The sequence below is a fragment of the Manis javanica genome, chromosome 14 (genome assembly GCF_040802235.1).
Source record: "Manis javanica isolate MJ-LG chromosome 14, MJ_LKY, whole genome shotgun sequence".
In the NCBI taxonomy this organism is placed as follows: Eukaryota; Metazoa; Chordata; class Mammalia; order Pholidota; family Manidae; genus Manis; species Manis javanica.
The window spans coordinates 15,185,666-15,212,237 of record NC_133169.1 but is presented as its reverse complement, the minus strand read 5'-3'; the positions used below and the strand labels follow the sequence as shown (position 1 = coordinate 15,212,237).

General features: G+C 35.6%; 1 protein-coding gene across 11 annotated transcripts in view; it reads left to right on the top strand.

Moving 5' to 3' along the window:
- Positions 1 to 26,572, top strand: part of LYPLAL1 (lysophospholipase like 1) — a 122,354-nt gene that overhangs the window by 13,161 nt on the left and 82,621 nt on the right. For 9 of the 11 annotated variants that reach the window (XR_001852433.3, XR_012125212.1, XR_005060218.2 and 6 more), the window contains exons 3-4: positions 7,362 to 7,514; positions 19,695 to 19,864. Coding sequence is in view for 8 of the 11 variants with exons in the window: in XM_073221946.1 (XP_073078047.1) it covers positions 7,362 to 7,514; positions 19,695 to 19,864 (323 nt within the window). In the remaining 3 variants the exon portion in view is untranslated. The remainder of the gene's footprint in view (positions 1 to 7,361; positions 7,515 to 19,694; positions 19,865 to 26,572) is intronic. The other 2 variants (XM_017655976.3, XM_017655978.3) reach the window with 1 other exon arrangement.

Sequence of the window (26,572 nt, the reverse complement as noted above, 5' to 3'; positions counted from 1 at the left end):
GCAGGATTTTATCTTCTACGCACACATCGAGAGCCTGGAGAGCAGTGCAGGAGAAGCCCTAGGTGAGGACCAGAATATGGCAGATCCTGGGAAGAGTTCAGTCTGCAAAAATCTTCCCTATTTTCAGGCCTGTGTCACAAAATGTTAATTCCCACAAAGTAATGGAATATTAAGAGTTTTTTAAAGTTTTAAGAATTATTTGTAATTATGTATGAAAAAAAATATTTTATTCATTTATTAAATAAAGAAAAATGGATGCTTAAGAGTAAGCAAAACAAGTCTGAAAAAGAGCCTGGTGGTGATGATGATAGGGAGAAGGGAAAAACATCACTCAACTTCAGAACATTCTCTAAAACCAGTGTAATACAATCAATATTATCCTAACACAGGGACAGATAGGTAGATTAGTAGAACAAAATAGACCTTTCTCACCCAGAGTTCTTGGCTTAAATCACAGAACACAGAAAATGACTTGAATGACTCTTTTCTTGATTTCTCCAAGGATAGTGTACAACTAGTATCATTCCAGATGTGTTGGAGAGAAGTCCATTCACTATAATAGTGTATGTGTTAGGCATTACAGCTCAATTCTCTTACATAACCTAGGTTGAGAGAAACTAGATAAATCATAACTATAGAATTAAATAGATGGAAAAGATGGCATTTTATCTTTGTGAGAGCAAGTTTTCTCATTTGGATTTTGTTTTGGTAGTAACACAAGCACAATTGACTATCCATATGGAAGAAAATGAATTCGAACCCTAGGGTGACTTCATGTATGAAATAAATTCCAGAAAAATTAAAAGCTTAAATGTAAGAATGAAAACAAAAATGTTAAGGAAAATCTTGTATTCCATATGTAAACGTGTGTGGATTGGGAAGGACTTCTTAAATTGGGAGACCCAAAAATTTAGTTTTTCTCTTCTAAAAAAGAACAGATTATATCAAATGTAAAGTCTTCTTTATAATTTTTTTAAAAGATTCCCCAAATATGTAATGTCAGTGTATATAGATTTTAAAAATACTTAAAATGTAAATGACAAATATTTAAGTGTCAATAATAGACAAAGTGCTCATCTAAACTTTAAGAACAAAAAATCAAAACCACAATAGAAAAAAATAAATGATATGAATAGCTAATTTCATTTATGTGGAGTTATAGAAAAGCCAGCACTTATCTGTAGTGGTAAAAATCACTGGTTACCTGGGAAATAAAGGGGAATTGCTTACAAAGGGGTACTATGGGATCTTCTGAGGTAAAGGGAAAGGTCTGTATTATTGCAAAGATTGTGGTTATATTGCCATAAGTCTTTGAAGTACGTACTTAAAATGTGTACTTTTATATATAAATTACACTTCAATAATTGATTTTAAAACTATAATCAATACCCTTAAATGATAATATTTTTTTTTTTTTACTTTTTTATTTTTTTTTATTTATTTATTTATTTTTTTTGAGAGGGCATCTCTCATATTTATTGATCAAATGGTTGTTAACAACAATAAAATTCAGTATAGGGGGGTCAATGCTCAATGTACAATCATTAATCCATCTCAAGCCTAATTCTCGTCAGTCTCCAATCTTCTGAAGCATAACGAACAAGTTCTTACATGGTGAACGAATTCTTACAGAGTGAATAAATTCTTACATGGTGAACAGTACAAGGGCATTCATCACAGAAACTTTCGGTTTTGATCATGCAATATGACCTATAAACCATCAGGTCAAATATGAATATTCATTTGATTTTTGTACTTGATTTATATGTTGATCCCACATTTCTCCTATTATTATTATTATTTTTATTTTTAATAAAATGCTGAAGTGGTAGGTAGATGCAAGATAAAGGTAGAAAACATAGTTTAGTGCTGTAAGAAGGCAAATGTAGATGATCAGATGATCAGGTGTGTGCCTATGGACTAAGTATTAATCCAGGCTAGACAAGGGCAGCAAGACATCCACGGATGCAGAAGATTTCTCTCAAAGCAGGGGGGGTGAGGTTCTGAGCCTCACCTCTGTTGATCCCCAAATTCTCACCTGATGGCCCCCCTGCGACTGTGCCTGTCTTAGGTTGTTCCTCCCTTGAGGAATCTTACCCGTCTCTGGCTAACCAGTCATCTTCCGGGGCCATACAGGGAAATGTAAAGTTGGTAAGTGAGAGAGAAGCCATATTGTTTGCAAAGGTTAGCTTTTAACTTCTTTGCAGATTTATGCCCTGTGGCTTCTATGCCCAGCACTTGTCTCGAGGTATCTTTACAACCTGGAGGAATTATGATACTCGGTAAATTCGATATGAGGCACGAATTCTATTTAAGGTTTGTAATTAGGAAGGAAGAAGAAAAGCTATAGATGTAGCATATGAAGGAAACTTGGGAGGATTGATTATTTCTTTGACATATCTTCTTGTATAGTACCTTAAGTATGTATAGGTTTTAAACTACTAACTAATTTGCACACACATATTAACATAATAGGAATACGGTGACATAAACAAAGCAAATCTATAATTACCAGCCATCTCCAGTGAAGCCAAGAAAACCATTTAGGCACCCTAGGCATTTGTGAAAATTTATCTATGATATGATGGATATTTTCGAACTGTACTTGAACCATCAGACAAATTAAAGCAGCCCATTTCTGGGATCTGTTCACATCCCATATGTTCTTTTAACCATAGATAGTCTATAGTCATGAGATTTTGGGGTGCTACAACTTGCACCCCTCCCAACTCCTGGTTGAGTTCCAACAGTACAGATCCAGTCAAATTCGTTGTCTCACTGTATGCACATGCCAGCCTAGACATCTCCCTCCTCCTTCTTATGGCAAGTCCAGGAGACGGTGGGCTGGATGCAGCCACAACCGCAGCATCGTCCGGATCCCTGTGGAGGCTTTTTGATGATCATCCCCCGGCACGAGTCCTCCAGAGAGTGCTGATGCCGGAAGCTCCTCCTCATATCGTATCTTAGTTCATTTTCTGGGTATCCAAGCTAGGCCTTGATCTTCTGCGTAGAAACAAACAGACCCTTTGCCCACACTTTGACATGCCCTCTATACCACTGTGCAGAACTCATTGGAGGTCAGCACACAGTAACTGCTTTTTTTTTTTTTTTTTTTTTAATTAAGAGAAAGGAATATTATCAGAAAAGAGTACCTCCATAGCTGATCATCTGACACCCTTTAAGTGATCAACATTAAGGATATTTAAAGCATGCGTTGATCTTTGATTTACCAATAGTTTTATCCTGTTAAGGAGTAATCCCCCTTTTCTTTCTTTCTTTCTTTTTTTTTTTTAAATTTTTAATCTACACTTACCTGAAGAATACTATGTTTACTATGCTCTCCCCTATATCAGGTCCCCCCTAACAACCACATTACGGTTACTGTCCATCAGCTTAGCAAAATGTGGTAGAGTCACTACTTGTCCTCTCTGTGTTGTGCAGCCCACCCTCCCCTTTCTCCCTCCCCCCCATGCATGCTAATCTTAATACCCCCCTTCTTCTTCCCCCCCCCTTATCCCTCCCTGCCCACCCATCCTCCCCAGTTCCTTTCCCTTTGGTACCTGTTAGTCCATTTTTGGGTTCTGTAATTCTGCTGCTGTTTTGTTCCTTCAGTTTTTCCTTTGTTCCTATACTCCTCAGATGAGTGAAATCATTTGGTATTTCTCTTTCTCCGCTTGGCTTATTTCACTGAGCATAATACTCTCCAGCTCCATCCATGTTGCTGCAAATGGTTGGATTTTTCCACTTCTTATGGCTGAGTAGTATTCCATTGTGTATATGTACCACATCTTCTTTATCCATTCATCTACAGATGGACATTTAGGTTGCTTCCAATTCTTGGCTATTGTAAATAGTGCTGCGATAAACATAGGAGTGCATCTGTCTTTCTCAAACTTGATTGCTGCGTTCTTAGGGTAAATTCCTAGGAGTGGAATTCCTGGGTCAAATGGTAGGTCTGTTTTGAGCATTTTGATGCACCTCCATACTGCTTTCCACAATGGTTGAACTAATTTACATTCCCACCAGCAGTGTAGGAGGGTTCCCCTTTCTCCACAGCCTCGCCAACATTTGTTGTTGTTTGTCTTTTGGATGGCAGCTATCCTTACTGGTGTGAGGTGATACCTCATTGTAGTTTTAATTTGCATTTCTCTGATAATTAGCGATGTGGAGCATCTTTTCATGTGTCTCTTGGCCATCTGTATTTCTTTTTTGGAGAACTGTCTGTTCAGTTCCTCTGCCCATTTTTTAATTGGGTTATTTGTTTTTTGTTTGTTGAGGCGTGTGAGCTCTTTATATATTCTGGACGTCAAGCCTTTATCAGATCTGTCATTTTCAAATATATTCTCCCATACTGTAGGGTTCCTTTTTGTTCTATTGATGGTGTCTTTCGCTGTACAGAAGCTTTTCAGCTTAATGTAGTCCCACTTGCTCATTTTTGCTGTTGTTTTCCTTGCCCGGGGAGATATGTTCAAGAAGAGATCACTCATGTTTATGTCTAAGAGGTTTTTGCCTATGTTTTTTTCCAAGAGTTTAATGGTTTCGTGACTTACATTCAGGTCTTTGATCCATTTTGAGTTTACCTTTGTATATGGGGTTAGACAATGGTCCAGTTTCATTCTCCTTCATGTAGCTGTCCAGTTTTGCCAGCACCATCTGTTGAAGAGACTGTCATTTTGCCATTGTATGTCCATGGCTCCTTTATCAAATATTAATTGACCATATATGTTTGGGTTAATTTCTGGGGTCTCTAATCTGTTCCACTGGTCTGTGGCTCTGTTCTTGTGCCAGTACCAAATTGTCTTGATTACTATGGCTTTGTAGTAGAGCTTGAAGTTGGGGAGTGAGATCCCCCCTACTTTATTCTTCTTTTTCAGGATTGCTTTGGCTATTCGGGGTCTTTGGTGTTTCCATATGAATTTTTGAATTATTTGTTCCAATTCATTGAAGAATGTTGCTGGTAATTTGAGAGGGATTGCATCAAATTTGTATATTGCTTTCGGCAGGATGGCCATTTTGACGATATTAATTCTTCCTAGCCATGAGCATGGGATGAGTTTCCATTTATTAGTGTCCCCTTTAATTTCTCTTAAGAGTGACTTGTAGTTTTCAGAGTATAAGTCTTTCACTTGCTTGGTTAGGTTTATTCCTAGGTATTTTATTCTTTTTGATGCAATGGTGAATGGAATTGTTTTCCTGATTTCTCTTTCTATTGATTCGTTGTTAGTGTATAGGAAAGCTACAGATTTCTGTGTGTTGATTTTGTATCCTGCAACTTTGCTGTATTCCGATATCAGTTCTAGTAGTTTTGGAGTGGAGTCTTTAGGGTTTTTTATGTACAGTATCATATCATCTGCAAATAGTGACAGTTTAACTTCTTCTTTACCAATCTGGATTCCTTGTATTTCTTTGTTTTGTCTGATTGCCGTGGCTAGGACCTCCAGTACTATGTTAAATAACAGTGGGGAGAGTGGGCATCCCTGTCTGGTTCCCGATCTCAGTGGAAATGCTTTCAGCTTCTCGCTGTTCAGTATAATGCTGGCTGTGGGTTTATCATATATGGCCTTTATTATGTTGAGGTACTTGCCCTCTATTCCCATTTTGCTGAGAGTTTTTATCATGAATGGATGTTGAATTTTGTCAAATGCTTTTTCAGCATCTATGGAGATGATCATGTGGTTTTTGTCTTTCTTTTTGTTGATGTGGTGGATGATGTTGATGGATTTTCGAATGTTGTACCATCCTTGCATCCCTGGGATGAACCCCACTTGGTCATGGTGTATGATCCTTTTGATATACTGTTGAATTCTGTTTGCTAATATTTTATTGAGTATTTTTGCATCCACATTCATCAGGGATATTGGTCTGTAATTTTCTTTTTTGGTGGGGTCTTTTCCTGGTTTTGGTATTAGGGTGATGTTGGCTTCATAGAATGAGTTTGGGAGTATTCCCTCTTCTTCTATTTTGTGGAACACTTTAAGGAGAATGGGTATTATGTCTTCTCTGTGTGTCTGATAAAATTCCGAGGTAAATCCGTCCGGCCCCGGGGTTTTGTTCTTGGGTAGTTTTTTGATTACTGTTTCAATTTCTTTGCTTGTAATTGGTTTGTTTAACTTTTGTGTTTCTTCCTTGGTCAGTCTTGGAAGGTTGTATTTTTCTAGGAAGTTGTCCATTTCTTCTAGGTTTTCCAGCTTGTTGGCATATAGGTTTTCATAGTAGTCTTTAATAATTCTTTGTATTTCTGTGGAGTCTGTCGTGATTTTTCCATTCTCATTTCTGATTATGTTGATTTGTGTTGACTCTCTTTTTCTCTTAATAAGTTGGGCTAGAGGCTTATCTATTTTGTTTATTTTCTCAAAGAACCAGCTCTTGGTTTCGTTGATTTTTGCTATTGTTTTATTCTTCTCAATTTTGTTTATTTCTTCTCTGATCTTTATTATGTCCCTCCTTCTGCTGACTTTAGGCCTCTTAAATGATAATATTTTAAAGGATGTTAGTACCTATTATACTCTCAGGGATGTGTGCAAAAAGATGTTCTCTTGTTGAAAGGTGTATTTTTATAGCCTTGGTGAAAGTGACTTTGAAGCATCAAGTAAGATAAAAATTAAACCTTTCAATACTGTTTCTTAGACTCTATGCCACAGGAATTAAAGTACCAATACTCAAAAGCATGTAAGGAAATATGTTTAATATGGGAGTGTATGTAGTAGCTAAAAGCTGAATACCAAATAAATGCCCATTAGTAAGGGAATGACTGATTAGACTGTGGAACTGTTTTATCATCGGTATTACATAGTCATTTAAAAGGATGTGGTTAGAATTATATTAAATGGAAGGATTTCAAGGAAGTATTGTTAGAGGAGAAAAGTATGATGCATATAAGAAAAATAGGCTAATTCATTTTTGAAGAACAGAGTGCTCTAAAAAATACCCTGTAAAAATACATATTTTAATATATGTGCAAGAAAAACACTCAAGGATATGTTCTAAATCATAAATATGATTTACGTAGTGTGAAGGGCAAGATGTATATTGATGTATAAGAGAGTAATGGAGAGGAGGAATGGTGTAAAAAAATAAGGTTTATATGAAAAACATCAAACACACACACACACACATGTACTTTCCCATATTTGCAAAATATCATGTATCTTCATAAACTGGGAGAAAATGTTAGATTTTTATATATTATCTTAAAGGGAGATTCAAAAGTACATTCAGATTTTAGAAAGCATGTTGCAAAGTATGTTTACAACATTTTCCCATTTTACTAAATAAAACATCCTCTATAGATGAGTTCTTGTTCCCAAATTTCTTTCAGTTTCTCTGATAAACTTTCCAAATATAATCCTCTTGACTTTCAGACTCCTGAAGTGGATGTGCGTTTATCCTGAAGTGCTACAATCAATACAGCACAATTTTGATGTGGTTTTCCTGTTCTCTTCAGTACCACCCACCTGTCCCAGATTTTGGATGCTTCCCAAGGGCAGATCTGCCTGGATTGTGGGGTCCTTTCAGTAAGATGAAAGTGGATGAGAGAGTGAGAACTGAATATTCTAGCGAGAGTGGATGAGAGAGTGAGAACTGAATATTCTAGCTTTTGGGGTGAAGTTCTACTTGATTTTTCACTAGAGAGGATATAGGAAAGCACTGTCAGGTCTCAACCGGTATCTTTCAGCTCTCCATTTTTTTTGTTCTGGCTATACATTTCACTTCTACTTCACTGACTTTGGAGGGTAAGAGTAAACGGGCAGTGTGGTGAGGGCAGAGGACTTCTGCCCCCATGGTTGCCATCAGTTTAGATTTCTTTCAAATCATGGTAGGTACTTCCAGCGCTGGCTGTGTTTTCTAAGACATTCTTCATATAACATAAGTCATGTTTTCACTGTCACATGAGAAAGCAGGGCTTGCCCAGTGAAAGACAGTTTCTTTTATTGAACTCCCCTTTCCCTCATACTAGGAAAACCTTTGTTCTCCATGTTTATCTCATGTATCTCTATGTGCTCCTTCGTGTTTGCTTACAGGAATGTCTGAGGTTGTTTTAGTTCCCCTTCATTTACCTTTGCCAACATTGGACTTGAACACAGGACCGCTTGCCTTGGTTAAAGCATTGTAATTGTAATTGAATTTGAACCTAATTAGAATTAGATTCAAAACTTCTCCAGAAAATCCCCACAAAAAAGGATATTATATGTATGTTAATATATATATTGTATATGTATATTTGTTTTCTGCCCAGTCAAAGTGACTGATCATTATAGTTGGTTAGAATAGAACATTTGGAATACCTTGACATACATACAGACACACACACACACTAACTGAGCATTCCAAAGTATGAATATATACTGAAATGGATTAAGATTCACTAATAATATAGCCATTCTATCTCATGTAAAATGTAAAATATCTTGAAAGATCAGGCTTGTTCAAAAAGATACCCAGTTCACACCAGAAAGAGAAATCAGGAAAACAACTCCATTCACAATTGCATCAAAAAAAATAAAATACCTAGGAATAAACCTAACCAAAGAAGTGAAAGACTTATACTGTGAAAACTACAAGTCACTCTTAAGAGAAATTAAAGGGAACACTAACAGATGGAAACTCATCCCATGCTCATGGCTAGGAAGAATTAATATCATCAAAATGGCCATCCTGCCCAAAGCAATATACAGATTTGATGCAATCCCTGTGAAACTACCAGCAACATTCTTCAGTGAACTGGAACAAATAATTCAAAAATTCATATGGAAACACCAAAGACCCCGAATAGCCAAAGCAATCCTGAGAAAGAAGAATAAAGTAGGGGGGATCTCACTCCCCAACTTAAAGCTCTACTATAAAGCCATAGTAATCAAGACAATTTGGTACTGGTACAAGAACAGAGCCACAGACCAATGGAACAGACTACAGAATCCAGACATTAACCCAGATATATATGGTCAATTAATATTTGATAAAGGAGCCATGGACATACAATGGCGAAATGACAGTCTCTTCAACAGACGGTGCTGGCAAAACTGGACAGCTACATGTAGGAGAATGAAACTGGACCATTGTCTAACCCCATATACAAAAGTAAACTCAAAATGGATCAAAGACCTGAATGTAAGTCATGAAACCATTAAACTCTTGGAAAAAAACATAGGCAAAAACCTCTTAGACATAAACATGAGTGACCTCTTCTTGAACATATCTCCCCGGGCAAGGAAAACAACAGCAAGAATGAACAAGTGGGACTATATTAAGCTGAGAAGCTTCTGTACAGCAAAAGACACCATCAATAGAACAAAAAGGAACCCTACAATACAGGAGAATATATTTGAAAATGACAGACCCGATAAAGGCTTGACGTCCAGAATATATAAAGAGCTCACACGCCTCAACAAACAAAAAACAAATAACCCAATTAAAAAATGGGCAGAGGAACTGAACAGACAGTTCTCCAAAAAAGAAATACAGATGGCCAACAGACACATGAAAAGATGCTCCACATCGCTAATTATCAGAGAAATGGAAATTAAAACTACAATGAGGTATCACCTCACACCAGTAAGGATGGCTGCCATCCAAAAGACAAACAACAACAAATGTTGGCAAGGCTGTGGAAAAAGGGGAACCCTCCTACACTGCTGGTGGGAATGTAAATTAGTTAAACCATTGTGGAAAGCAGTATGGAGGTACATCAAAATGCTCAAAACAGACTTACCATTTGACCCAGGAATTCCACCCCTAGGAATTTACCCTAAGAACGCAGCAATCAAGTTTGAGAAAGACAGATGCACCCCTATGTTTATTGCAGCACTATTTACAATAGCCGAGAATTGGAAGCAACCTAAATGTCCATCAATAGATGAATCGATAAAGAAGATGTGGTACATATACAGAATGGAATACTACTCAGCCATAAGAAGAAAGCAAATCCAACCATTTGCAGCAACATGGATGGAGCTGGAGGGTATTATGCTCAGTGAAATAAGCCAAGTGGAGAAAGAGAAATATCAAATGATTTCACTCATCTGTGGAGTATAAGAACAAAGGAAAAACTGAAGGAACAAAACAGCAGCAGAATCACAGAACCCAAGAATGGACTAACAGGTACCAAAGGGAAAGGGACTAGGGAGGATGGGTGGGTAGGGAAGGATAAGGGAGGGGAAAAGGGGGTGATTAAGATTAGCATGCATGGGGGAGTGGGAGAAAGGGGAGGGCTGTACAACAGAGAAGACAAGTAGTGATTGTACAACATTTTGCTATGCTGATGGACAGTGACTGTAAAGGGGTTTATAGGGGGGACCTGGTATAGGGGAGAGCCTAGTAAACATAATATTCGTCATGTAAGTGTAGATTAATGACAACAAAAAAAAAGAAAGAAAAGGGGGATTACTCCCTGATAGGATAAAACTAACTGTAAATCAATGATTAATGCATACTTTAAATATCCTTAATTTTGACCACTTAAAGGGTGTCAGATGATCGGCTATGGAGGTACATTTTTCTGATAATATTCCTTTCTCTTAAAAAAAAAAAAAAGCAGTTCCTGTGTGGTGACCTCCAATGAGTTCTACACAATGGTATAAAAGGCATATAATAGTGTAGGCAAAGGGTCTGTTTGTGTTTATACAGAGGATCAAAGCCTAATTTGGCTGCCCAGAAAATGAACTAAGATACGATATGAAAAAGAACTTTCAACATCAGCACTCTCTGGAAGACTCATACCAGAAGATGATCATCAAAAAACCCCAACAAAGATCCACGCACTGCTGCAGCTGTAGATGCACTCATCCCACCGGTTCCTGGACTTGCCATGGGAATGAAGAAGGAGATATCTAAGCTGGCCTGTGCATACAGTAAAACAACAAATTTGACTGGATCTATACTGTTGAAACTCAACCAAGAATTAGGAGAAGTGCAAATTGTAGCGCTCCAAAATCTTACAACTACAGACTATCTACTGTTAAAAGAACATATGGGATGTGAACAGTCCCCAGGAATGGGTTGTTTTAATTTGTCTGATTTCTCTCAGACTGTTCAAGTTCAGTTGGACAATATCCACCATATCATAGATAAATTTTCACAAATGCCTAAGGTGCCTAACTGGTTTTCTTGGTTTCACTGGAGATGGCTGGTAATTATAGGTCTGCTTTGGTTATGTAACTATACTCCTATTATGTTAATGTGTGTGCACAATTTAATTAGTAGTTTAAAACCTATACATGCTGAAGTCACTCTACAAGAAGATACGTCAAAGAAATAATCAATCTTCCCATGTTTTCTTCCACCTGCTACTTCTATAGCTTTTCTTCTTCCTTCCTAATTACAACCCTTAAATAGAATTCGTGCCTCATATCGAATTTACAAGAGTATCACAATTCTTTCAAGTGGTAAAGATACCTCAAGACAATGCTGGGCATAGAAGCCACAGGGCATAAATATGCAAAGAAGTAAAAAGCTAACCTTTTCAAACAATAAGGCTTCTCTCTCACTTACCAACTTTACATTTCCCTGTATGGCCCCGGAAGATGACTGGTTAGCCAGAGACAGGTAAGATTCCTCAAGGGAGGAACAGCCTAAGACAGGCACAGTCGCAGGGGGGCCATCAGGTGAGAAATTGGGGATCAACAGAGGTGAGGCTTAGAACCTCACCGACCCCTCCTGTTTTGAGAGAAATCTTCTGCATCTGGATGTTTTATTGCCCTTGTCTAGCTTGGATTAACACTTAGTCTGCAAGCACACACCTGTTCATCTACATTTGCTCTCTTACAACACTAAACTATGTTTTCTACCTTTATCTTGCATCTACCTACCACTTAAGCATTTTATTAAAAATAATAATAATAAAGAGAGAAATGTGGTATCCACATATAAATCAAGTATAAAAATCAAACGAATATTCATATTTGAACTGATTGTTTATAGTTCATAATGCATGATCAAAACCAAAAGTTTCTGTGATGACTGCCCTTGCACTGTTCACCATGTAACTTATTCACTATGTAAGAATTTGTTCTCCATGTAAGAACCTGTTCATTATGCTTCAGAAGATTGGAGACTGACGAAAATTAGGCTTGGGGTGGATTAATGATTGTGCATTGAGCATTGACTCCCCTATACAGAATTTTATTGTTAACAACCATTTGATCAATAAATATGAGAGATGCCCTCTCAAAAAAGAAACAAACAAAAAAAGTACAGACTTCCAATTGTAAAATAAGTAAGTAACCGGGATGTAATGTATAGCATAAGGAATATAGTCAAAATAGTGTAACAACTTTGTATGGTGATAGCTGGTAGCTAGAATTATCATGTATATAAATGTTGAATCACTGTGCTGTACACCTGCAACTAATGTAATACTGTGTGTCAACTACCCTTCAATAAAAAAAAATTTTAAAAAACCTAAAAAATAAATAAATAAATAAAAGATACCCAGTTCAGAGTATCTTATCACATAAAACATTTTAAGTCCAAGAAACCCAAATTGAAACCCAAATGATGCAAACAGTATGAATATCTGTATGGTGAGTGCTTCCAAAGATCATTTTGTCCCATTAAACACTCTCCTTTCAAGGTTCGTGAGATGATAAAAGTTTCAACTCTTGCTAAAAAAATAAATAACTAAAATATCCATCCTAAGTATAATCGATTTGGGTGTGAACAAAAAAACCCTTAAATTATTAACTCACCTTTCATACTTAAGTGCTACAAATTTACCACCTTTTAAAAGTGTTTTGGTGAATCATTTTTCTGTTCTTAAGGTACTGAATTTTTTGTATGGACAAACACTATTTACTTAGCTGTGAAATTGATCCTTAGGATTAAAGTAAATCAAAGAAATTTTAAAAAAATTACCTGATCAGTAATTTCAGTTGAGCAGAGGAAAAACTATATATGTAATGTATGTATAATTTCCTTTTTTATGGGGATTTTCTGGAAAATTTTTGAATCTACTAATAATTTTGAATTTGACTAAAGAATTGGCATTAGTAAATGTTAATGAAACCAGTATAAGTTAGTTAATACAATATTCATGAGGATGCTTTTTTTCTTTTTGGTGAACTGTTTAATTTTTATTTTTTATTGGAATATAGTTGACATGCAATGTTATATTGGTTTCAGATGTACAGCATAGTGACGATAATTATATACATTACTAAGTGTTTGTTACCATGGTAAGTGTAGATACCCCATTACCATACCAAGATACTACAATATCATTGGTTATATTCTCCATGTTGTACTTCCATTCCTATGAATAATTTATAATTTGAAGTTTGTGCATCTTTTTCCCCTGCAGCTATTTCACCATCTCCCACCCCCTCCCCATGGCAACCAATAGTCTGTTGTCAGTATTTATGGGTCTTTTTGTTTGTTTTGTTTAGATTCAAGATATAAATAAAATTATATGGTATTTGACTCTCTCTAACTTTGACTTATTTCACTTAGCATGATATCCTCTAAGTCCAACAACATTCAAATGGCACAGTTTCCTATTTTTCATGGCTGAGTAATATTCCATTGTCTATATGTACATCTTTATCCATTCATCTGTCATTGAGCACTTGGGTTGCTTCCATTTCTTCACTATTATAAATACTGCTGCAGTGAACATAGGTGTGCATATATCTTTTTGAATTAGTGATTTTATTTTCTTTGGGTATATACTGAGAATTGGAATTGCTGGATCACAGGGTATTTCTATTTTTAGCTTTTTGAGGAATCTCCATACTGCTTTCCACAATGGCTGGACCAGTTTACATTCCCACCTAGAGTGTAAAAGAGTTCCCTTTTCTGCACATCCTTGCCAACACTTGTTATTTCTTGTCTTTTAGATAGCAGCCATTCTGACTGGTGTGAGATGATGGCTCACTGTGGTTTTGATTTGAATTTCCCTGGTAATTAGTAATGTTAAGCATCTTTTCGTGTATCTATTGGCCATCTGTATGTCTTCTTTGGAAAAATGTCTTTTCGTGTCCTCTGTTCATTTTTTATTTGGATTATTTGGTATTTCTGGTGTTGAGTTGTATGAATTCTTTATATATTTTGGATATTAACCCCTTATCAGATACATCATTTGCAAATATATTCTCCCATACAGTAGGTTGCCTGTTTGTTTTGTTGATCATTTCTTGTGTTGTGCAGAAGCTTTTTAGTGTTACGTAGACCCATTTGTTTATTTTTGCTTTTGTTTCCCTTGCCCGGGGATATGTACCCAGAAAACAATTCTCATGCTAATATTCATAGGGTTCTTACCTGTGTTTTCTTCTAAGTGTTTTATGGTTTTGTGTCTTATACTTAGGTCTTTAATCCATTTAGAGTTTACTTGTATGTATGGTATAAGATATTGATCCAGTTTCATGGCCGTGCATGTAGCTATCCAGTTTTCCCAATACCATTTATTGAAGAGACTTTTTCCCATTGTATATTCTTGCCTCCTTTGTCATATGTTAATTGGCCATATATGTGTGGGTTTATTTCTCTGCTCCCTATTCTGTTCCATTGATCTACGTATCTATTCTTGTACCAGTACTACTCAGTTTTAATCACTGTAGCTTTGTAGCATAGCTTGAAATCAGGGAGTATGATATCTCTGGATTTGTTCATTCTCAAGATTTCTTTGGCTATTCTGGGTCTTTTGTGGTTCCATATAAATTTTAGGATTCTTGGCTCTAGTTCATTGAAAAATGCCATTGATATTTTGATGGAGATTGCATTGATTGTGTAAGTTGCTTTGGCCATTTTACCAATATTAATTCTTATCCATGACATGGGATAGCTTTCCATTTGTTTCTGTCTTCAGTTCCTTTCATTAGTGTCTTACAGATTTCAGAATACAGGTCTTTCATCTCCTTGGTTAGGTTTATTCCTAGGTATTCTTTTTCATGCATATGTAATGTAGTTGTTTTCCTGATCTCTCTTTCTGCTGGTTTGTTATTAGTGTGTAGAAATGCAACAGATTTTTGTATATTGATTTTGTGTCCTGCAACTTTATTGAATTCATTCATTAGTTCTAATAGGTTTTTGGTGGAGGCTTTAGGGTTTTCTATGTGTAGGATCATGTCATCTGCAAATAGTGATAGTTTTACCTCTTCCTTACCAATTTAGATGCCTTTTATTCCTTTTTCTTGTCTGATTATTGCGGCTAGGACTTCCAGTACTATGTTGAATAAAAGTGGTGAGAATGGGCATCCTTGTCTTGTTCCTGATCTTAGAGGAGAAACTTGCAGCTTTTCACCATATAGTGAGAGCTGTGGGTTTGTCATATATGGCCTTTATTATGTTTAGTTATGTTCCCTCTGTACACCTACTTTTTGAGAGTTTTTATCATGAATGTATGTTGAATTATGTCAGAATCTATTGAGATGATAATGTAGTTCTTATCCTTCCTTTTGTTAATGTGGTGTAATACATTAATTGATTTAGGAATATTGTAATATCTGTACATCCCTGGAATAGACCACACTTCATTATGATGTATGGTTCTTTTGATGTATTTTTGAATTTGGTTTGCTAATATTTTGTCAAGGGATTTTGCACCTATGTTCATCAGGAATATTGGTGTGGTTTTCCTTTTTCGTTAGTGTCTTTGGTTTGGTATTAAATAATAGTGCCTTTGTAGAATTAGTTTGGAAGTATTCCATCCTTTTGTATTTTTTGAAATACTTTAAGAAGGATAGGTATTAGCTCATCTTAATGTTTGGTGGACTTCACCCATAAGGCATCTGGTCTTGGATTTTTGTTAGTTGGAAGTGTTTTGATTGTCAGTTCAATTTCCTTACTAGTAATTGGTCTATTCAGATTTTCTATTTCTTCCTGGATTAGTCTTGGAAGATTGTATGTTTCTAGGAATTTATCCATTTCTTCTAGGTTGTCCAATTTATTGGCATATAATTTTTCATAGAATTCTCTTATAATTCTTTGAATTTCTATGGTGTCAGTTGTAACCTCTCCATTTTTGGTTCTGGTTTTATTTATTTGGTCCTTTTCTTTTTTCTTGATAAGTTTGCCTGAGGGTTTGAATGTTTTGTTATCTTCTCAAGGAACCAGCTCTTGGTTTCATTGATTTTTTTTTCTCTGTTTTCTCCATCTCTATTTTATTTATTTAATCTACTCTGAGCTTTATTATGTTCCTTCTCCTACTAAATTTGGGCTTTGTTCTTTTTTCTAGCTCCTTTAGTTTTAAGGTTAGATTGTTTATTTGGGATTGTTCTTTTTTCTTGAGATAGGCCTGTTTTGCTATAAACTTCCCTCCTAAAACCGCTTTTGATGCACCCCACATATTTTGAACTATTGTGTTTTTGTTTTCATTTGTCTCCATGTATTGTTTGATTTTCTCTTTGATATGTTCCTTGATGCATTGATTATTTGAAGCATGTTGTTTAGCCCCCATGTGTTTGTGTTTTCTCCAGTTTTATTTTCTTGTAATTTATTTTTATTTTCATACCATTGTGGTCTGAGAAGATGCTTGATTCAATTTTAGTCTTCTTAAGTTTGTTGAGTCTTGTTTTATGTCCTAATGTGATGTTTTGGAGAATGTTCCATATGCTCTTAAGAAGAATGTTCCGTTGCTTTGGAGTAGAATGTTCTGTATATATCTGTTAAGTTATTGGTCTAATGTGTTATTCAACACCCCTGCTTACATACCATTCTGTCAGATGATCCATTTATCATTATGTAATGTAATTTTCTGTTGGATGGTCTATCCATTGATGTAAGTGGGGTGTTAAAGTCCTCTGCTGTTACGTTGCTGTCAATTTCTGCTTTCGGTCTGTTAGTATTTGTTTTATAAATTTAGGTGTTTCTGTGTTGGGTGCATAGATGTTTATGATTGTTACATCCTCTTGGTGGTCTGATCCATTTATCATTATGTAATGTCCTTCTTTGTCTCTGTTTCTTTGTTTTGAAGTCTCTTTTGTCAGATGTATTACAACTGACATATATATTTTTCCACTCTTTCAGTTTCCCTGTCTGTGTCTTTAAGTCTTAAGTGAGTCTCTTATAGGCAGCAAATAGATAGGTATCCATTCAGTCACCCTATGTCTTTTCATTGGCACAGTTAGTCAATTTACCTTTAAAGTAATTATTGATATTATATGTACTTATTGCCATTTTGTTAAATGTTTCCTGGTGGTTTTTGTCATTCTCTGATCCTTTCTTCCTCTCTTGCTATCTTGTCTTGTATTTTATGACTTTCTTTAGTGTTATGGTTGGGTTCCCTTCTGTTTTTGTGTACCTATTATAAGCTTCTGGTTTGTGGTTAGTGTAGGATTCTCGCATGACATCCTGTGAATGTAATCTATATTAAGCTGATGGTCACTTAAGTTTGAGCACATTCTAATAGCACTACACTTATTACTCCTGTCTGTTTTATGTATATAGTATCTTCTTTTACACCATTTTATTTTCCCTTAACTAATTTTTAGATGTAATTGCTTTTACTACTTTTGTCTTTTTGACCTCCATACTAGCTTTTAAGTAATTAATCTACTACCTCTGCTATTTGTTGTTTACCAGTGGAAAATTTTCCCTTTCTTAAATTTGCTTCTAATTAGGGTCTTGTCTTTTCCTCTTAAAGAAGTTCCTTTAACATTTCTTGTAAGGCTGGTTTAGTAGCGGTCAACTCTTTTAACTTATGTTTATCTGTGAAGATCTTTCTTCTTCAATTCTGAATGATAACCTTGTTAGAATATTCTTGGTTAGGGTTTTTTTCCATTCAACACTTTGAATATATCATGGCATTCCATTCTGGCCTATAGAGTTTCTTCTGGGAAGAAAAAAAATTTTTATTATGATGTGTCTTCATGCCGACCTCCTTGGCTTCGTCTTGTTTGGGGCTCTCTTTTCTTCCTGGACCTGGTAGACTGTTTCCTTCCCCATGTTAGGGAAGTTTTCAGCTATTATCTCTTCAAACAATTTTTTCTGCACCTTTCTGTCTCTCTTTTTTGCTTCTGGGATTCCCATAATGAAGATGTTAGGATGTCTGATGACGTCGCAGAGCTCTCTTTCCCTGTCTTCATTTCTTTTAATTCTTTCTTCCTTCTGCTGTTTAGCTTGAGTGCTTTGCACTACTCTGTCTTCCAAGTCGCTGGTCCTTTCTTCTGCATTATCTGTCTAGTCTGATGTTCATTCCCTCCAGTGCTTTGTATTCCACCTATTGAATTCTTCATTTCTGATGGTTGTATTTTAGACTTTCCATTTGTTTATCAAAGCCCAGCTTGGGTTTTCTCCAGTGAGCATCTTTATAACCATTGCTTTAAACACTTTATCAGGTAGATTGATTAACTATTTCATTTATTTTTTTTCTTGTTCTGTCTTTTGGAGTATATTCCTCTGTCTCCTAATTTTGTATGACTTTCTGTGCTTAATTCTATGAACTAGTTGAGAAAAACCACTCTCCCAGGCTCGAAGGATGTGCCTTGTGTCAGGGGGTCCCCTGTGTAGACTTCTGTGCCTGTGGTTTGGCAAGCTGTAGGCCTAGTGGATGTAGGACTATCTTTCCTGGTTCTGGGGCTTTCAGGGCATGCTCCCAGGGTCACCTTCTTGGGGACCTATTGGAGGGGATCCTAGGGGAACAACTGCAGTTTCTGCACTGGTGGGGGTAGAGTGGTGGGCCAGCAGCAGGTCAGGGCTGCACTCCAGGCAACTCCCAGATTGGCTCCAGCTGAGTCCCTGGTTACTTCTTGCCCAGAGGCCCATGTGCACTCTGGCCCATTCTAGAGAATCCCATGTCAGGCACCTGCTGAGTCCTGTTGGCAGCAGGGACTTGGGCTCTGTGCACCTTCTCCTGCAGCTCCTCTGTGCTCTGAGCTGCTCCAGGGAATTCCCACATCAGCACCCTCTGTGTCCCACTGGCGGCCTTAGTCAGGCCACATGTGTGTTCCCTAGCAGCAGATGCATGCTCCAGGCCGCTCTGGGGCGTTGCCTCAGCAGCACTGACTGGCCTACAGAATCATGCTCCCTCCCTATGGGCTGGGAAATTTCTGGTTCCACTGATTGGGAGTAGGCTGGTGGATGACAGCAGGCAGCAAAGTGGGACTGCTGGATCTTCTGAGTGCTCCTGGATATATAGGCAGGGTTCAGGGGGCTGTCCAGACCAAGTCTAAGATTGGTGTGTGTGCCCAGATCCTGCTCTTGGCCTCACTATGCAGTGAGGAAGGAAAGCAAACAGTGGGCTGGCCAGCTCCTCAGATCCCAGACTGCTTCCCAGTTTCCTTGCCATACAGCCGATGTTTTAGTCCTGAAACTTGGGTTCTTTCACTTCCAGTGTAGTTGAATCATTAACTGCTCGGCTTTTCTCTCGCACTAGAGCAGAGAGTCTACACTCCCTGTCGGAGCCGAATCCCTCCCCTTCCCCGGAGCTGGTGCTGTGCTGGGGCGAAGCTCTGCAGTTACTTTGTCCCGCAGGTGTTTGCTTCCGCCTGTGTTCTTCAGGGTGAAATGCTCTGTGTGTAGGTATAGATTTGGTGTGTAGGTGGAAGAAGGTAGATTCAGGCTCTGTGTACTCTCCCATCTTCCCAGAATCCTCCTGCATGGGAATGCTTTTAAATGAATTCTTTAACTTATAAAACTTGGGAGAAAATTGGAATTATTTCTTCAAAGCACTAATGTTTACAAATTAAAATATCTATTTTAATATCATTCCTTTTTCCTTTCTTTAATCCTTTATCTCTGTTTCTTCTCTTTTCGGTTTTAAACAGGCCCTATACTCCTATGAAAGGAAGAATCTCCACTGTTTGGTTTGACAGATTTAAAATATCTAATGACTGCCCAGAACACCTTGAATCAATCGATATAATGTGTCAAGTGCTTACAGATTTGATTGATGATGAAGTAAGAAGTGGCATCAAGAAGAACAGGATATTAGTAGGTAAGACCTTCAAATGTTGGTATTTTTTTTTCACTTTTATCTAATTCTATACATTGAACTTTATTTGGAATATTATTTAGAAACACTTGTGTATCATTTAACCTATTAAGAGAAATAAACTTTTATTAAGGGTTTCAAGGACATTAGAATTAGAATTATAAACAATAGCTCATAACACTTTAATTCATTTTCTTTTTAATGAAACATAATTTGAGAATTCCATATTTAATTTTCAATTGAGAGTATTTCAGTCTTTAAGACATTTTAGTTTAAATTTTATTAATATGTTTAACCATAATTGAGATGGAGTACACATTCAGATATAAAATTAAATTTTACATTTAATATTGAACACTAAATAAGGTATTTATGTACTTTTATTAAACATGTTGTCCCTAGCAATCTCTGTTCCCAAGACAATGTTCCTTTTTATAAGCTTTCTTACTGAATACCCTTTTCTCTTTCTGTAATCATTAATATTATTAAATTATTAAAATGTCTTCCTGTAATACATATAAAAATGAGATTGGCTGTGTAGAATGTAGATGGTACAGGATATTTTGGGGGGAAACAGTTTTATTTTCAATTATAACTATAATGAGTTGTATTTAATGATGAAATAATAAAGCAACGTAAATATCTGTCATGTTCTAAATAACATTAAAATTTATAATGAAATCCTATATAAACAGGATTTGGTTAAATTTATAAAACTTCCTTTGTGTTTATTGAAGTACTGAGCTGTTCATTAAGTTGAGAGGCAGTGTGGTAAAATGAATAGAATCCAGTCTTTTCTGCTTTACCTTCAACTTCCACTTTTGTTCATTAGAAACAGTATGCCCTCCAGCCTAAGAACATCAGCTGCCTGGGCCTTGGTTTCCTCATCTTTATTTAACTCTACTTCTATGTTTCTTTGTATCTGTTTTTAACACCTCTGTTTACCTCTAATAGAAATGTAAAACATTAGTACTATAGTACGCATGAGTACTGCTGCGCTATTAGACCTATAGTACTGGGAGGTGTACTGGGAGAGCACCCAACTCAGTCTTAGGGATTATAAAATAGTTATAAGATAGAATTCAAAATGTGTGAATGTATGACAGATTCCGGCATTCAATCAATCATTGGAACAAATATTTTCTAAGTTCCTGCTGTGTGCCAGGAAATATGTGAGATGCCTAAAGGGACGTATAGATAAATAAAACAGGATCTGTCTGACAATTGCTTACAACCTAAGAGCCCATGAGGTACTTAAAATAGAAAGTGTAATGTCATACAGTAAGCCTGTGATGAATACCCTAAAGCAGTGTAACCGACAGCTCTGCAAAGAGAATGATCATGTATATTTATCCTTATTTCCCAGAACCCATCACAATTCCTGGCACAGAGCAAGTGCTTAGGAAATTTATAGTGAATGGCATGCCTGGATCAGTGAATTGATGATTAAGTAATCAAGTACCACAAAATTTAGACAAGAGATTATTTATACTATAGACTGTTCGAAGAGTTTAATAGGAAGGTATCAATGGCATTTGAGATTTTCAGATGCACAAATAAAGAAAATTTTACTTGTAATATGGAGGTCTAGTCATGAAGAATGATAGGAACAGTAAATAGAAATAGAAAAAATAGTTCATGTTGTTTTCATCAGTCTGGATATTAACAGCTTTAGCAGAAAGTTTGTTGTTTGACTGGAAAGTGCCCTGTTGACTCTGAAACCTGGACTAAGGGACAGAATTGCACCATGACGTAGTGGCAAAAATGAGTTCAAATCTAAAGTGTACCACTGCCTCGCTGGTTCACTTAATTGTCTACACTGAATTTCTGCCACCTCATCTATAAAGTGGGGATAATTACCCAGTATCTGTTTTACTGGGAGATGCTGTTTGCTAAACACTTGACTCATTCTAGACTCTTAAATTCTTTTGGGGTACTCTTTTATCCTTTATTCCGTAGATAATTGGTGAGGGTTGGTTAGAGAAGGTCTCTGAGTCATATAGTTAAATCGAACTATGCTCTAAGAAAATCTGGCAGAAGTTAAGTGAAGATATGTGAAGTTGGGTATGGGAAAACCAGTTACTGACTATATCCTTATAAGGTAGCGAGATCCTGAAGTAATGACAGTAGGAAAAGATAGGGTAAGAACTGCTTTAAAATAAAATTATAAAATCTTCATAAAAACACAGCAAATATTCTAATTAGTACTCTTAATGTGCAAGTTTTACAGAATTTATCACATTGACTTATAACTGCCATATACTCGTCTCTCCTTCCATCTCCACCCCTCGCCTTCCCCAGATCCATCAGTTACTTTGTCTCATTCATCTTTCAAAAAGACTATGGATTATCGTAAGGTCAGAGAGGTAATGAGAATTTTAGAGATTTTCTTTTAAATTTGGAGTATAATTCTTATTAAAAATAAAAATTTTTAAATAAAATGATTTACTTTATTTCTGAGCCCTTGATTCTTCCATTTAACTGAATATTTTTAAGACTCTTAATACATACTGTCAAATCCGTTTCATGAATGGTTGTATCATTTGATACTTCTACCACCTATATTATAATGTCCATCTTAGTATATATTCTCACTGAATAATGTCTTGAAAAATGTTTGCTAAAAATAAGTAAACAAAAGTGGTAATTAATTTACATAGTGTTTAAATTGTACAAGCTGTTTTAATATGCAGTATCTCTCTTGAGCCTGGTAAGAGGTGAAATAGGAAATTATTCTCATTTCAGATATAAAGAAACTAAAATTCAAAGAGATTATTGGCTAGTTACTATTGCAGTTACTAAAACAGAGTTGGGACTAGAACCCAGATCCATTGACTTAGTCAAGACTTCCTACCAGAATGAGATTCCTTTTTTTGCCACTAGGTGGTGATAATTTGTTGTTAAGAGAAATTGATATAATTTAGGTTTAACTTTGATCTAGGATGTATAGAACTGACAGATGATAAGACCAGATATAAGAATTTTGGTAATATGACATACTATCAGAATTTTGAACCAGGGAGATCAGAATTAAGTGCTTCTGGAATTATACCTAAGTAATTTACATGAATACTCTAAATACCTGTCATGGGGGAAATGGTTAAGGGAATTATAGTCTATTAATATAATTGAATATTATATAACCATTAAATACTATATATTTATTTATATGCAGGGCACTTAGCTTGTTTTCAATGAGTAAAAACTAATTACAAAGTTTCGTAATTCTGAAAGAAGTTCAAATCAGCATTAGATGAAAGGCCAAGTAAGGTAGTAAATTGCTCATTGTAGAGTGTTTAATTGTTAAAGTGAATTTTAAAAAACATCAGAATTATGCATGAGTAGTAAAATTTTGGACGACTCGTTTCTTTATTTCTGTAGGGTCGAAACATTTCACATGGTGGGTATGTATTAATATACTAATTTTATGATGAAATTTAGAATAAAGATGAAGGGATAGTTGGAATTAATAAGATGTAGCCTAGCACCAGAATCCTGACCTTATCCAGGTTTCTTCTGAAGTTCTTTCATAGAGCTACAACTTGGGACTGATAAGATTCTTTTTTTATATATATATAAGTACAGTTGATACACAATATTATATTTGTTTCAAGTATACAACACAGTGTTTCAGCAGTTACAGGTATTGTTAAAAATCCTTAAATCCTCACCCCAGCTGTTTGCAGTTACTGTCAACCTAGAAAGATGTTACAGAACCATTGGCTATATTCGCCATGCTGCACTTCCATCCCCATGACCAGTTTATATTATGATTGAGATTTTTGTGTCCTTTTATCCCCATTCTTTTAACATAATGAATGTCTGAATTAAACAACTTATGTTTCTTCAGCAATTGCCAGAACTTTAAAGGCTTGAGAATGGTGTTCTAACAACTTTTTCATAGAAGATTGATAAATATTTTGTTTTTCCTGTAAATTTTATAGGAGAGAAAATACACAAATAAATATATATTTCCAAGCCTTTGAGACTTTATCACAGTTCAGTCTGAGGAATAATTATATAAATTAAATGGAAGAATTTTTGAAATTTGGAGGGAAAGTAGATTTATTATATTTTAAAATCCTATTCAATTGGTAGTAAATGTGAATTTTAAGTAGTTTTTCTTCCTCTGGATTTTGTTTTCAGATAGGTTAGCTTAGTTTTCTCAGTATAGATTTTATACATTGTTTCTGTTTTATTTAAAGAGTTCATAAAAGCTAGGTTTATTATATTTTAACATGTTCTCTTCAGCTTGTTAATCTTAAATGTATGTTAAAACATTAACTCTTGACGTTTTAATACTTTGCCAGCAACCATAAATATATATTATAACTGTAACCTACAATGAGTTTACTATTTGGTATTTACTTATGAACAGTATGTTTTATATTTCATTTTAGACATTTAGATGGAACTTGAATTCAAATAACTAGTCCTTTGTGTTAAATTTTCTTCTATAAGAAAAAAATGCACAATATCCCTTTTCATAGTAGTGTCTGATACTAAAGGTGATTGTATTGTCGAAGACGGCTGGTGAGAAATTGCAGATTACCTCACAAGATTATAAATGGGTGAAGGACTTAGATTAAATCTTTAAATAATAAGATTTCAATGAGTATGTCCTTCTTCATTGTAAATTACAAGAATTGAACATGAGGTTAAATGTCTGCAGGATGTATTTATATTCGTTCATAATAATATCTCATATGTGAGAAAAATGTTTTCTTTCTTAATATTTTGTTGTTAGGCTGGCCCCATGAAGGGGGCTCTGAAACCACAAAAAGTGATTAGGTTGCCCTGGTCAATGAAAATGAAGTGATGCTTGGAGCAATTTAATATTTCTCAATTTTTTCAGTAGGTATGCTTTTCAAATCATTTTTTAATATGTTTTTGCTTATTAATCTGTTTTCACATTTTATCTTGTGATAGGGTTTTTAGAAAAATCTTTATCACATTAAGAGATCACATTTAATCTTATCCTCAATATTATCTTTCCTTGAAACTTTTTTTTGCTCCACCTAGGAATTTTGAAGCTCTGTTCAGTCATTGGAGAGCTTAGATTTATCTAGAACTTCATTATCCAGTGTGATAGCCCTTGGCCACATGTGACTATTTGAACTTAAACTAATTAAAATTAAATAAAATTAAACATTAAGTTCCTCAGTCACATTTAATATGTCCCATAGGTGTGTTTGGGGAAAAACATAATTCAAGCTCTTGAATTTCTCCAAAAAATAAAATCTTTGTTCCTACAGTCTTGGTATCTATAACATGGACTTTTTAAAAATTATTACCTTATTTTCACTTTCTGTTCTTGCCCATTATACTTAATTTTGATTGTCTGCCTTGCAGTTATTGGCATTTTTCTAAGACTGTGATTCTTATATATTTGATTTATGGGTTTAAGGGCTTTTAAAAATTAGACATATGCTTTGAGATTGTGTTAATGGGTCTAAGGCTGAATCTGGGAATCTTTCAGGAGCCAGATTTATGAATCATTGGTCTGGAGCACACTAACCATTTACTTCTACATTTTCTAAGCTTTGCTTATATCAGGTCAGCTCAGAAAGCTACATTTCCTGAATGTATAGACTTATCTCCTTACAGTGAACAGTCTTATGGAACTACAACCAGCGTTTGCTCATTTATTCAACAAAATATTTATTAAGCACCTAGTATGTGCCAGGCACTGTTCTAAGCATACAGAGAATATGTCAGTGAGTGAAACAGACATAACTCCTTGCTAACGTGAACCTTACAGTCTAGTGAATATTAAGTCTCTGTGCCCAGACTTTTTATAAAAGAGTCAATGGCAGAAGTAGCTGTATGTACAATGTCTGATTTTGAGTTTCATGTTTAATAAAGATGTACTTGGTAAATTCCACCTAGGAATTCAGTGCTAGGAAAAGTTTATAGTATGATCTGGCATGATTTCTTCTGTTAAAGAATATTGACTTTCTGCAGGGAAGCAGTTAAATGTCCAGTTTACCCCTAATTACTGCCTCCCGCCATATTATGGTTTGTTCCTCTCATTCTCTTTCATTCTCTATCTCTTGTTCTTCCCCAAAGGACCCCATCTCTCCCTCACATTTTATCCTCATTTTAGAGAGCCATTTTATTATTAAAGTATGTTGCATTGTAAGCAACCTTCGATTCATTTTTGTAAGTAAATGGGGAAAAGAAGAGATCAGAAGAGATGAAGGAAGGAAGCATTTGCTAAAATTGATTTTGTGAACTTTAATGAAAGTGAAAATTATATTTTGAGAGGTATGGATTCTTTTTATTATTGAAGCATAGTTGATACACAATATTATATTGGTTTCAAGTATACAACAGTGGTTAAAGAGTTAGCATACCTTATTAAGTCTTCATCCCAACTAATGAAGTACTGTCAACCTGAAAGATGTTGCAGAACCACTGGCTATAATTCTCCATGCTGCACTTCCGTCCCTGTGACCAACTTGTATTTTGATTGAGATTGTTGTGCCTCTCGATCTCCCCACCCTTCCCCTAGCCAATAGTCACTTCTCAGTGTCTCTGATTCTACTGCTGTTTTGTTTATTTTCTTTTGTTTTTAGATTCCACAAATAAGTGAAATCGTATGGTATTTGTCTTTATCTGCCTGACTTATTTCATTTAGCATAATATCCTCTAGGTCCTTCCATTTTATCTCAAGTGGCAAGATTCCTTTCTTTTTTATGGCTGAATAAT